This window comes from Sinocyclocheilus rhinocerous, unplaced genomic scaffold, assembly GCF_001515625.1.
Source record: "Sinocyclocheilus rhinocerous isolate Xijiao unplaced genomic scaffold, SAMN03320098_v1.1 scaffold3220, whole genome shotgun sequence".
Lineage (NCBI taxonomy): Eukaryota > Metazoa > Chordata > Actinopteri > Cypriniformes > Cyprinidae > Sinocyclocheilus > Sinocyclocheilus rhinocerous.
In genome coordinates, this window is record NW_015648158.1 from 346,860 (window position 1) to 361,144 (window position 14,285).

General features: G+C 34.6%; 2 protein-coding genes across 2 annotated transcripts; both read left to right on the forward strand.

Annotated features, from left to right (window-relative positions):
* LOC107709665 (uncharacterized) lies at nt 1-2,421 on the forward strand. The gene is made up of 3 exons (XM_016514247.1): nt 1-652; nt 2,061-2,139; nt 2,369-2,421. The coding sequence occupies exons 1-3, from the start codon at nt 59-61 to the stop codon at nt 2,419-2,421; spliced, it is 726 nt and encodes a 241-aa protein (XP_016369733.1). The 5' UTR covers nt 1-58.
* Nucleotides 2,422-3,565: 1,144 nt separating this feature from the next.
* On the forward strand, nt 3,566-10,569 carry LOC107709666 (serine/arginine-rich splicing factor 1-like). Its single transcript, XM_016514248.1, has 5 exons — nt 3,566-3,693; nt 4,669-4,852; nt 4,940-5,124; nt 7,699-7,918; nt 10,013-10,569. The coding sequence occupies exons 2-5, from the start codon at nt 4,695-4,697 to the stop codon at nt 10,128-10,130; spliced, it is 681 nt and encodes a 226-aa protein (XP_016369734.1). The 5' UTR covers nt 3,566-3,693; nt 4,669-4,694; the 3' UTR covers nt 10,131-10,569.
* Nucleotides 10,570-14,285: the final 3,716 nt, after the last annotated feature.

Consider the following 14,285-nt stretch of genomic DNA (forward strand, 5'->3'; position numbering starts at 1 on the left):
AAGACTCAGACAGTCTGTTTTTACCAGGAAAAGAATTCAGGAAGATAGGAGGTTAAGGATGTACGGCAGAGAGATAGAGAGGGTAGGATCCTTTAAATTCTTAGGCGTGACATTTGACTCGAGGTTGACATTTGCAGAACAAATAAAGAAAATTGAGGACAAGTGTAAAAAGGTAATTAATGTGATGAGATGTTTGACAGGAAGAGAGTGGGGAGCCAGTCGTTCATCTCTTAAAAGGATTTATGTGGCCTTGATAAGATCGGTGTTGGATTATGGTAGTATAGTGGTTGGGTCTGCAGCTAAGTCTCTTTTAAAGAGGTTAGAGGTTATTCAGACTCAAGCACTAAGAATTTGCTGTGGTGCTTTTAAGACTTCTTCAGTACCTGCTATACAAGTGGAAATGGGCGAAATGCCACTGGAATTAAGAAGGATTCAACTGATGGCTAATTATTGGGCAGGACTGCAGGGATATGATGACACTCATCCCACAAAAGCAGTACTGCAGGATTGCTGGGAAAATGGAAGAAATTTAAAGGAAAACTTTGGTCGGATTGGAAACAACGTAGCAAAAGAGTTAGAAGTGTTTAACTTGCGAATAAGCCCTACGGTAGTTTTTCCAGAGATTGCCCCTTGGAAGATTGCTTGGCCTGAGGTAGACTGGTTTGTGCTTAAGGAGAAAAAGAAAGCAATGGAAGAAATTAATTTGAAAAATGTATTTAATAACCGAGTAGGAGGTAATTATAGTGAATTCATACAAATTTATACAGATGGTGCTAAAAAACCAGAGACAGGAAAAACAGGGTTTGGGGTGGCAATTCCGGGAAAAGAAATAGAAATTAGTAAAAGAACATCTAATAAATTAGGAGTATATACAGTAGAGATGATGGCAATTTTAATTGCTTTGCAATGGGTGGAAAGGGAAGGGCAGGGAAAGGTTTTGATATGCTCTGACTCTTTAGCAGTTTTAGCGAGTTTAAGGTCATTCCATTCAAATGGGGATATGAATGGGGGTTTAGGTTCTCAATAGAAAAGACTCAGACAGTCTGTTTTTACCAGGAAAAGAATTCAGGAAGATAGGAGGTTAAGGATGTACGGCAGAGTGTTAGAGAGGGTAGGATCCTTTACATTTTTAGACGTGACATTTGACTCGAGGTTGACATTTGCAGAGCAAATAAAGAAAGTTGAGGACAAGTGTAAAAAGGTAATTAATGTGATGAGATGTTTGACAGGAAGAGAGTGGGGAGCCAGTCGTTCATCTCTTAAAAGGATATATGTGGCCTTGATAAGATCGGTGTTGGATTATGGTAGTATAGTGGTTGGGTCTGCAGCTAAGTCTCTTTTAAAGAGGTTAGAGGTTATTCAGACTCAAGCACTAAGAATTTGCTGTGGTGCTTTTAAGACTTCTTCAGTACCTGCTATACAAGTGGAAATGGGCGAAATGCCACTGGAATTAAGAAGGATTCAACTGATGGCTAATTATTGGGCAGGACTGCAGGGATATAATGACTCTCATCCCACAAAAGCAGTACTGCAGGATTGCTTGGAAAATGGAAGAAATTTAAAGGAAAACTTTGGTCGAATTGGAAACAACGTAGCAAAAGAGTTAATAATAAGCCCTACGGTAGTTTTTCCAGAGGAAGATTGCATGGCCTGAGGTAGACTGGTTTGTGCTTACGGAGAAAAAGAAAGCAAGGGAAGAAATGAATTTGAAAAATTTATTTAACAATCGAGTCGGAGGTAATTATAGTGAATTCATACAAATTTATACAGATGGTGCTAAAAAACCAGAGACAGGAAAAACAGGGTTTGGGAAGGCAATTCCGGGAAAAGAAATAGAAATTAGTAAAAGAACATCTAATAAATTAGGGGTATATACAGTAGAGATGATGGCAATTTTAATTGCTTTGCAATGGGTGGAAAGGCAAGGGCAGGGAAAGGTGTTGATATGCTCTGACTCTTTATCAGTCTTAGCGAGTTTAAGGTCATTCCATTCAAAAGCTCGGCAAGATATCCTGTATGAAGTGCTTCAATTAAACACAAGAATAGTTGCTTGGCCTGAGGTAGACTGGTTTGTGCTTAAGGAGAAAAAGAAAGCAAAGGAAGAAATTAATTTGAAAAATGTATTTAACAATCGAGGAGGTAATTATAGTGAATTCATACACATTTATACAGATAGTGCTAAAAAACCAGAGACAGAAAAAACAGGGTTTTGGGGTGGCAATTCCGGGAAAAGAAATAGAAATTAGTAAAAGAACATCTAATAAATTAGGGGTATATACAGTAGAGATGATGGCAATTGTAATTGCTTTGCAATGGGTGGAAAGGGAAGGGCAGGGAAAGGTTTTGATATGCTCTGACTCTTTATCAGTTTTAGCGAGTTTAAGGTCATTCCATTCAAAAGCTCGGCAAGATATCCTGTAAGTGCTTCAATTAAACACAAGAATAGTTCATAAGGATATCAGGTAAGATTTATGTGGGTCCCAGCACATGTTGGGATTAGGGGTAATGAGAAGCCGGACAGGCTGGCTAAAAGGGCACTAACAAAAGAAATGCAGGTTAATGTAAGTAAAGCAGAGGTTAAATGCATAGTATGGGAGAAAATCAATAAAAGGGGGCAAGAGAGGTGGGAAAGAGAGGAGAAATGGAGGCATTTATATAAAATTCAGAGAAATGTTAAAGAGGAAAGGGTCACTGAATAAAACACTAAAGATGATAGGGAAGCATGCAGACAGGGTTGTGTGAGGGATGTCGAGAAGAGGAGTCAGTGGAGCACATAATCATGAGTTGTAAGAGATATGAAACACAGAGGCAGGTAATGAAGAATAAACTAAGGGAGATTGGGGTGCAGGAGATCACATTACAAGGGTTACTAAGCACAGTAAATAGGGCACAGAGTAGAATATTGATTACTTTTTTAAGGGAAGCAGGGGTTTTAAGCAGGATTTGATGTATGATGTGTGGGTGGCAAGAGAGGTGGGAAAGAGAGGAGAAAGGGAGGCATTTATATCAAATTCAGAGAAATGTTAAAGAGGAAAGGTTGGAAATAGGAGAGAAGATGCGGTGATGACTAGGTTAAGGTTGGGACATTGTTCACTGAATAAAACACTAAAGATGATAGGGAAGCACGAGACAGGGTTGTGTGAGGGATGTCGAGAAGAGGAGTCAGTGGAGCACATAATCATGAGTTGTAAGAGATATGAAACACAGAGGCAGGTAATGAAGAATAAACTAAGGGAGATTGGGGTGCAGGAGATCACATACTAAGCACAGTAAATAGTGCAAAGAGTAGAATATTGATTAGCCTACTTTTTTAAGGGAATCAGAGGTTTTAGGCAGGATTTGATGCATGATGTGTGATGTGTGTGTGGATATTAATGTGATATTAATGTTTTAGTAGGAAAAGGGAATAACCTATTATCTGATCCACACTCCGGAGCAGAAGGGGGCGGTAATGCACCAATAAGCTGGATGCCAACCGCCGTTAAACTGGAAAGAAGAAGAAGAAGAATCTATTGTTATTTTAACTGTAATAACCCCGCTATAGCCTCCATCTGTGTGTGTTTTGTTCGCTGCAGTTGCTCGTCTCAGCCTGAAGGGGGCGGAAGTGTGTGTCACTTCCTGATCCGGGAGGTGAAGAAGACGCGTGTGCGCTTGTTTTCCCTCGGTTTTTATCACGAGCTGCAAATTACAGAGGTAAATCAAATTATTAATTTCACTTACATTTCATCTTTAGCCACATTCGCGCTCGAGAAAAAAGCCCGAGCTCGTTTTATTTGCTAGGTGTTTGTCGGTTTGCTTTGAGCAGTCGTTCTAACAAAGGAGCTAACAGCTAGTATGCTAATATGATTCTGTTGTAAAACACAAACATATCACACTTTTAGGCTCATTTAGGTGACTGCTATATATATATATTAGTGGAGATGAACCGGTTTTGGTTGCTATTTTGAATGAAATAGTGAATTAAATGCGTGAGATGAGAGATATTAGCAGCTGTCACGGCTGATTTGCATGACTCCTTTTATTAAATTATCAGTAAAAGTAGATTAAACATGAACAGATTCTATTATTAAATATCCAAACTCACATATTTGCGTAGTGATTCTCTTTACAAAGCTCATATCAGAGGTTGATTTAGCAGTTACTCATTATGTCTGTGTTGCATGCATGCTATATAACATATTAAAAGTCATTTTAGTAAGCATTAGCATGAAGTATAATCACTTAATATGTGACCCTAGACCACAAAACCAGCCATAAGTGTCACGTTTTCGAAATTGCTGAATAAATAAGCTTCCCATTGATGTAAGGTTTGTTAGGATAGGACAATATTTGGCTGAGATGAGATGATATTTGCCCTACAGAACAAGGTTAATTATGATTCGCAGGCTAATGAGTTAGTAAATGTGGTTTGCAGACGTTATTCAAATGTTTGATGGTGGATTGGCAGCATCAGGCCCTTGTTCCTCGTCTGATCCTCGTGTGTGTTCATTCTGATTGATTGTCCTTGTTTCTAAGTTTTCAGACTGTGGTCCTGGAGGGTCCTGTGCTGGGTTTCTTGAACTCGACACGTACTGCGACCGCCAGAGTTTAGAGTTGTAAATAGGGACTGTTAGAAGGACGGACTAGAGTTTGGATGTTCTGACGCGGAAACGCTCTATTTCCTCGAAGGCTGCAGGTCCAGCGGGGTTCAAGCCATGTCGGACGGACGGATCTACGTGGGAAACCTTCCAATGGACGTCCAGGAGAGGGACATTGAGGATCTCTTCTACAAATACGGAAAAATTCGGGATATTGAGCTGAAGAACAACAGAGGCACCATCCCGTTTGCCTTCGTGCGGTTTGAGGACCCACGGTGAGTCGCGAGGCCTCCGAGAACAAACGGACGAGGCTTTTTCACGTGTAGAACGAAAATTAGGAGCACTTTCCTCTCTTCCTCTAGGGATGCGGAGGACGCCGTCTTTGGAAGGAATGGATATGGATTTGGAGACAATAAGCTGCGTGTGGAATATCCTCGATCTTCCGGATCCAAATTTAGTGGACCTGCGGGAGGAGGAGGAGGAGGAGGACCGCGGGGAAGGTTTGGGCCTCCGTCGCGCAGATCTGAGTTTCGCGTTATTGTGACGGGTGAGTTAACAGGTTTGAGGCTAAAGCACCTTCACGCAAAAAGAATACGAGTTAAAATATTCCTGATAACAATACTTCAATTAGTTGTATAGCAGGGTTATTATAGTTAACTAAAACTATTATGAATTTCATTGTTAGCATAAAAAAAAATGAATTGCGAAAATAAAATGTTAACGAAATAAAACGTTAAAAAAACGTATTTTATTTCAGCTAGTTGCCAAGGCAACATTTCTAATTTTCATTTAGTTTATCTTGATGTACTAAAATAACTAAAAGTGAATAAAAACTATAGACGTATTTAAAAACGACAAAATTACTAAAACGAAAACCGAAAATATAAAAATAAAATCTAAATCAAAATATTAACAGAAATTATAGTAGGATATCAATGATACTAAAATAGCATGCAATAATTTAACAATATTATTTTACAAACAAACAATAAATAAATGACTAATAATAGCAATTATATACAATCTTTTAAACTGATATTCTAATATTTTCTTAGGAGATTTTTTTTAATGTCCATTAATGTATTTTCTGAGTATTAAAGGGACAGTTCACTCCAGAATTAATATTGTCATAATTTACTCACCAAACCCATAATTCATCTTCAAAACCGTAATTTAACAGAAGTTTAATGAAACCTGGGGTTTTCTATCTCATCATTGAAGAAATCTTCAAAGATTCAAAAAAGTAAAGGTTTTGGGTGAACTGTCTCTTTAAATACTCAGTTCATAATGCATATAAATACATATAAGTTCATTAATGAATTTTTTCTCAATATTATTATTATTTTATTTATCACGTATAAATTTGAACGATATTCATTAATTTATTTGTATTTGTTTGTAAAATAATACTGTTAAATTATTGTAAACAATTCATTGAATATTTATTTATTAAGACTATTTTTATTTCTTTTGAAAGTTTGACTTAAATAGTGCAAAATAGGATCATTTGTTTGCATGCATCTACATTTTACGCAGATGTTTACAGGACTTGTTCACACTAGAACTAGCGAGAAACGAAGCTTTTCGAAGCATTGAATCAGTTGCTTCGAAAAATGATTAAATGTTTCGAAGCACTTGAAACGGCACATGCTGGCGACACCTGCTGGTGAAAACGTTGTAAAAGCATCAAGAACTCAGACCAAACATACAAAACTAATGGAAATGTTTTTTTTTTAGAAATACCTTTTTTTTAAAATAAATAATAAACACTTAAATACTATTAAATATTAGTGTTTGTGTTGTGTTTTATTTAAGTATAATCAAACCCTTAACACACAATTAACTAAATTAATTATTTAATGAATTAAAATTTATTTTGATTTATGTAATTATTTAATTAATTAAGTGTTTTCATTAGAGCGGTCTATAAAAACCAGCAGGCAAGAGTAGTGTTATCAGTCAGGAGAAGGAGGTGGATTTAATTCTATTAATTATTCTATTGAATTCTATTTTATTTTTAAGGTATGATGTGATTTGTAGGTTGAAAGTACTGAATGTTTTTACACATTTTTTAAACTGTAGCCATCTGTGTTAAAGGGAAGTTATCTTTTTTTTTAACCCACAACATCTGGCCCTGAATTATTTTTTTATAGTAAAATTTCGTGGGATTTCATGTCACACGATTAACTGGGCAACCAGAAGTGGTTCATAGGTTCACTTTGAGATCAACATCCCCTAGTGGTGAACCATCGGAGTTTCGAAACTTTTCGAAACAGTGTGACATAACGAAGCTTCGTTTGCTAAAATCACGTGACCTGGCCGGGTTTGATACGCGCTCCGAAACACTGATTCGAAACAAAAGATTCACAAATGTTTCGAAGCTTCGTGAAGCAGTGTTTTGAACGCGCCCATCACTAGTTCACACAGTTCTCTAGATTAGTGGTCGACCGATATTGTTTTTTTGACAGCCGATGCCGATATCTTGGAAAGCAGGGTGGCCGATATAATTTTATTTATTTTAATTAATATTTAAGAAATTTGAAATAATTTGAAAATTGATTAAAAAATAAATGTTAAATAAACATACTTATACTTTAGATGACAAAGTATTTTTCACAAATAAATAAATATTTAATAAAAATATAATTAAAAAGGAAGTAAACACTGTAACTAGCAAGACGCTCAGTATTCTGGGAAGTTTGTGTGCATTAATCATATATTTTTTTTTCAAATAAAGCCAAGGTAACACTCATTTTACATACAGCACATGTTTGCTTTTCTATTACTAATAATATAAAAGCAATCATTATAAGACTTTTTTTGTATACATTTTAATTCCTTTGTTTAACAGTTCTATCGGATTATTAGACAGACTTCTATCCGTATTAGACAGAACTGTTGACGACAGCGAACAAGAGGGAGAATGTGAGCACTATGTGCGCCTCAAGCGCTGCCGTTCCCAGCGCAGTCAAAATAAAAGTCACGCCTCGAAAGCATCGGCCAAACAGGAAAAACTTATCGGCCGATGCCGATATTTAAAAAAATGCCAAATATCGGCCGATATATCGGTCGACCACTACTCTAGACTGTAACATATGAATGCATTTGGCTCTTCCTGCAGGTCTTCCTCCCTCCGGCAGCTGGCAGGATCTGAAAGACCACATGCGGGAGGCTGGAGACGTGTGTTTCGCTGACGTGCAGCGTGACGGCGAGGGTGTCGTCGAGTTCCTCAGACGAGAGGACATGGAGTACGCACTGAGACGCCTGGACAGCACAGAGTTCAGATCCCACCAGGTCATTAAAAATCAAAAGAAAAGAAAACTCCGACATATTCATATTCAGTTCATCCCTCTGGGTTTTTATTTTATTTTTTTTTATAAGGTTATTCAGTAAAACTGTTTATTGTTTGAGATTACTCTCTAATTGTCCTTTTGAAGTGAGACTTCTCATGCATCAATGGTTTAACCCCTTAACTGTCACCCCCCATTTTTTAAAAATAGGCATGAAAGTGCACTATCCAAACTTAAATTGTTGTGATTTATGAACACTTTGGAATACAGACCTAAGGTTGGTCTCTTTTTAAAGAAGAAAGCAGATTATTGCAAAAGTGGAGTTTAGTTTTTTCAAAAAATTAAAGTATCAAAAAGTTATAGAAGTTTAAATTTGCTGTAAATAAAATTCACTATTTTATTTATAATAAATATTTTACATAACAGGTTTTACTCTAAAATTTGTATAAAATTAAAGCCTTGTGTCTAAATAAGTTATGTTCCAAATTTGAAGTTGATATGAAAAAAATTGAGGTTCCTGTGAGATTTTATTTAGGGCGTCATACCACAAACAGCCACCGGGTGCCATCAAAACTCCATTAAATTTTTTTAATGCATTTTTCTGTTACAAATGTCTAGATTTCTCTGTCAATATTGCTTCTAACCCAGCTAAAATCATTTTTTTGTGATTTACTGTTTTCTACATAAAATCATCCTTCATAAAGATGTAGAACATTCTGTGAAAATATAACCTTTATATCTTTAATATTGACTGAGTAAGGCCATGTCAAAGATTGAAATCAGTGTGAAATTAATGGTTGAAATCAAACTTTGATGCTTGTTATCTCATAATTAGATTTTGAGACTTTAGCCTGGATTTCACAGACAGGGTCAAATTTTTTCAGATCCGATCCCAAAAATTGTGAGTATTGACCGATACTGATCCAATACTAGCACAGTTTATTTATTTATTTTTAATCAATGTAGAATTTCTAAACCTCTGTGTGTTGACCTGATCATCACTGTTTTGTGTGTTAAACACAATCGACTAAATATAGACAACTTCGTTATACAGAGAAAAAAACAAATGAAAAAATATGTAATCATAATCTATGACAAAAATACTATTAGAAACTAGGTTAGTGGATGATTCAGCAGCAAACGTTCCTCTAGAAAAATTATGAGTGCACATTCATTTTATAAAATCTAAACATTTAGTGAAAAAAACATTATTTAGTGGGGAACAAATCAAAGTCTGATAAAATGTTACACATTATATTAAGTAAATATATGCATATATAAATTAAAAGACATTTCTTTTAAATGTAGAGCACAGTAATGAGGCAGCAACATATGACAGATAGGACAGAACAAGAATAATTAATAATTATTATTAATATTAATAATCTTTCATTGCGCAAAAATCGGAGCGATACCGATACTGAATATCAGATCGGTGCATCCCTAGTTTATACACACTGATATTTCTGTTTATCACATAAAGTTTCAGATACACTACCATTTAATTTAAATTATAATTGTATTTTTGTTCTTTCAACTTATTTTTATTTTGATCATACATTTTTTTTTTTTTTACGTTCTAGTTCTGCTATATGTTTGTGTTTGTTAATTAATAAAAATGGGGTCAGTAAGATTAAGAAATGAGTACTTTCACTCAGCAAGGATGCATTAATTAAATCGATCAAAAGTGACAGTAAAGACATTTATAATGTTCCAAAAATTATTTCAAATAAATGCTGTTCTTTTGAACTTTAGTCTACAGTTTAATATTTTTGCATATAATCTATTATTATTTTTGCATAGACTTCTGATCTGAGGTTAGGTGGTTTCAGGACTAGCGATGATATAATATATAAAATATACTTTTAAACAGAAAATCAAATCTTAAGTGCATTCTAGTGATCATAAAGATTTCTTTTTTAACCTACTATTTATTTATATTTAATGCACATCGATGTAGCTAACCAGGTTACAGTTCACTGCAAGTTATATCCTAAATGTGACCCTGGAGCACAAAAGCAGTGTTAAGTCGCTGGGGTATATTTGTAGCAATAGACAAAAATACATTGTATGGGTCAAAATTATAAATTTTTCTTTTATGCCAAAAATCATTAGGATATTAAGTAAAGATCATGCTCCTTGAAGATATTTTGTAAATCCGCCCCGTTACCGATCACCCCCGCGTCACATGACCCGCCATAGCCCACCCTCCCGACGAGCCCCGCTCCAGGATCACAGCCCTCCGCCGCGCCACTATCGATGAGCGGCTGCCTCTCCACCGCCACGACCCCTTTTCTTTCTTAATTTAGTAATTTACATTCCATTGTAGGAACCTGAATGGCCTTGTTCACCGTTCGGTTCACGGAGAGCTTGCGGATATGTTAATAATCACGTGGATGATGCTGTAGATGTTTACAGATGTGGTTATGATTGTGAAAGATCTGAAGATGAATAACCCGTTTATCCTTTGGGATTATTGACATGAGGCAACAGACTAAAGATGTGTTGTTTGTGATTAATCTGGTCCATTTCATAGACATTGACTTTTATTATTTTTTATGATTTGAATAAAAGGCTGCAATTTTAAAATGTTTCTTTCTGGAATCTCCCCATGTGATTTTTTTTTTCTCTCTCTGGTTTTGTATCATGTGATGATTGTTTGCATAATTTTTTTTTTTTTGCAATTAAAGCATTGAATCAAAGTTACTCTATACTGAGTCGTTTTTACAAACTACTGTTTTGCAGGAATAATGGAAACAGTTTTAAAAAATCAAGTCACTGAATTATTGGTAATACAATTGTGCATGTTAGTTTATTTTACAGTGCATTATTTAAAAATGCATTATTAAATGTTGGTTAATGATGCATTAACTGATGTTAACAGACATTAGATTAACAAATGTTGAAATGATTAAGATTAAATAGTTTACAAATATCGTTTGTTAATGTAGTTAATGAGAGCTTATTGTAGTGTGTTAATTAATTTTCTATAGCAGTTATTATTTTGTAATTATGCTGGGCTCTCAATATTTCCTTAGTGAGATGTTTAAGCAGATGCATATTTAGTTAATTAGATGATTTCTTGTATTATCTAAGCCATTTGTCCACGTAATATGTAATTGTTTAAATCTTTTAATTTCAAGGATTGCTAACAAATGGAAAACATAATCACAGCTGATTAAAAGCATGGAAATGCATTGGTCTAAATGTGTGAGAAGCCCATTTCAGACTAATTGGCAAAATCAGACTTTTTAGTTTAATTGTTCCATTGGTGTAATAGACTGATATATTCTGATTTGACTAGACGTCATTGATTTATTAGGCCAATCAGCGCTCGCCACTGACTGAGCTGACCAATCAAATCAAAGAAGGCGGGGCTTTACTGCACACTGGAGTCGAACATGAATTTCAGCAGCACGGTCAGGTAAGATTTAAGATACTAAACATGTAAGATTTGATAATTGTTTTACGATATAAATGTTAAACGGCTAAAAGAAACACTATTCGAGTCACTTCGGCGTTTTGAGTGTAAAATATAGGGTGAATCGTTTCCGCGATTCATGTAGGCTGTTTCATTACTGAATGTAGCGAGACCAAAAATACATTTAGCCGTTTAGATTTTTCGACATAATGGCCATATACGAATAAAAGTTAATGTGCCCATATTTTAAAATAAAATAATAGTTTTTCTTTCTATATTGCCTTAGATTAGTGGCGGGCGCTTTCGAAACTTCGCGAGGCTTCGAAACCTTTGCGAATCATTTGTTTCGAGTCAGTGATTCGGATCGCGCATCAAACCGTCACGAGTCACCATGGAAACGGAGTAACGGACGCTAAGAAAAAGCGCGCCATACTGCTTCTTTCTTCTTTTGTTCGCCATTTTTGGGTCATTCTACAGAAATGTCCACTTTTGCTATGGCAAGATGTCTTAAAATTTATTTATTTTTCTAACATTTTAAACTTAGACCACAATGTTAGATTACCTTTTGACTTTATGAATACATATAAATGACAGCTTAAAGATTTAAAAAAAAAAAAACTTTTTTGTGCAATTATTTAAAGACCACATGTACCATTTTTTGTCGCTGCTGTTACCTTCTTTAGCAATATTAAAGGTTTTTATGAAATATTATTTCTAGGGCTGGGCAAAAAAAAATAGATTTTTCGACTAATCGATTTTTTTAAATGACGTCGATTTGATATCGATTCTCAAAAGCCGCGATTCTTTTTAATTTTAACAGTAAATCTCTGTTGTGCAGCACTATGTTTGCCAAAAAATAAAAGGGTTTACTTTTCATTTGATTAGGATAAATTAAATTAATGTTTTATGCCTTCATCTGATTACCAGAAAAATTAAGAACATTTTATAGGGCCCTACTATTGTTTAAAAAAGGACCCATACAAAAAAAAGTATAGGTTTAAAATACAGGCATGTGGTTCTTAATTTCTTTTTATTAATTCACCATTTGTAAACTGATGTTTACTGTTCATTTTTTAGAAATATCAATAGCATTTGTATTAAAACTATATTCACTGAATGTAATAAAAAAAATCGAGAATCGAATCGAATCGAGACATCTGAATCGATACCCAGCCCTAATTATTTCTCGATTTTTTTTTTCAGCATGTAGTCAGAGTTACAGAAAAATAATGAAAATGCAAGAAATAAGGAGATTATATTTTATTTAATGTGACAGAAAAAAAAAAAACACAGTAACACCAGTGACGTACATAAGACCTGATATACTGGTCTTCACTGTTGTTATCCATAAGGAAGGTGACAATTTTCATGAAAAATGCATTTTACAAAATGGCTGCTGCAAAATATCAAACCACATGTTGTCAATCATGGTATACTCACTATATTAAGTAGTTTAATCCATTTGTATTCTAGTTGTTTTTTACAATTCCCTAACAATAAAGTAGGTCATACCAGTGACTTCAACTAAAAGCTTCATATGAAATCATGAGATAAATGAGAAAATTTCTGATAACTGAAAAGAAACAGTGGACTTAACATGGGCCTTTTTTCATAGATCTTCAGTAAATAGGAAGAAGGAAGTCAGGTGATGTCAGTGCTATTTTTATTTCAAAATAAAAGATTTTTGTAAAACGGTAACACCAGTGACAACTCCAGGGGACCACTATTTTCATTATATATTTTATAATATTTATTCAGCATTTCGTTTTTTATGCCATTTATATCATATATTTGATACATTATTGTATTTTAAATGGTAGAAAAACCAGTTTTTGACCATTAAAATAAAGCACTCTCCCTCTGTACATGGCTGTGGGGACGAGCAGTTTTGTGATTCTTGGACTTCTATGTAATTAATTAAAAACAAATATTGCCACATTGATGGCTCAAGAAGGTGTAATTGTTCAAATAACATATTGCTTCATTTTAAAATATAAAGAAATTGTAACCCTAAAGTGTTTCTCACGTGTAATATTTCTGTGTAATGACCCATTTACATCAGTGCATACCGTATGGAAGAAAAAAAGTCAGAATTGTGAGTTTATATCATGCAATTCTGAGGAAAAAAAAATCAGAAATGTGAGATGAAAAAGTCGCATTTTTTTAATTCAGTGAGAAGCGAGCTTCCATAATATCGCCACCTAATTGGTGGTTGTGCAATCATTTTTTAATCTGGTCCTTGTCTCAAACCTTGTTATAATAGTGCTTAATAGTTAATATACAGTATATTGATATAACTTAAATATTACCTTTTGGGTACACTTAAATATTACATATAATAGTGCTTTTTAATATAGATCTCTATTGACTTGACTAACCCGCTCCATAAAATACACAAAACAAGCCCTGCAGAGGAACAAAACAACACATATTATACATAGACTTCACTCTTAGATGATTTGTTCATTGCATTTAATAGATTGCAATATCAAAAAACACTTGGAATTGTTTTGTAAAAGGGGTTTTAATGCATGTTTTGCCGTTTTCGTTGCAATTACAGTGTTCTGACCAGTGCTTCTAAACCAAATTATTTTGTAATTGGTTCAGTTGATTCAAAGATTCGAAAAGCTTAGTTACGGCCTGGAGGCCCATTGCACACTTTGTGGAAGCATCAAAATGGTTGTTCTCATTGTTGGCTTGCAATGAAAAATAATGAAAATAAAAATAAATCACCCACCGCCACACTGTTCTACATTAACAAACCTGTTCTGAGACACGCAGGAAACTATGGAAGCTTGCTTCCAACACGGAGAAAATAAATAAATAAATAAATAAAAGTAACTGCGACTTTTTCTCGCAATTTTTTTTTTTTTTAGCAATTGTGAGAATCAAGTCAGAATTGTGTTATAAACTTCTTGCGTCGTTTATTTCTTACAATTCTGACTTTACTCTTTATTATGAGGGAAAAACAAATTAATTGAGATATACACTAAAAAT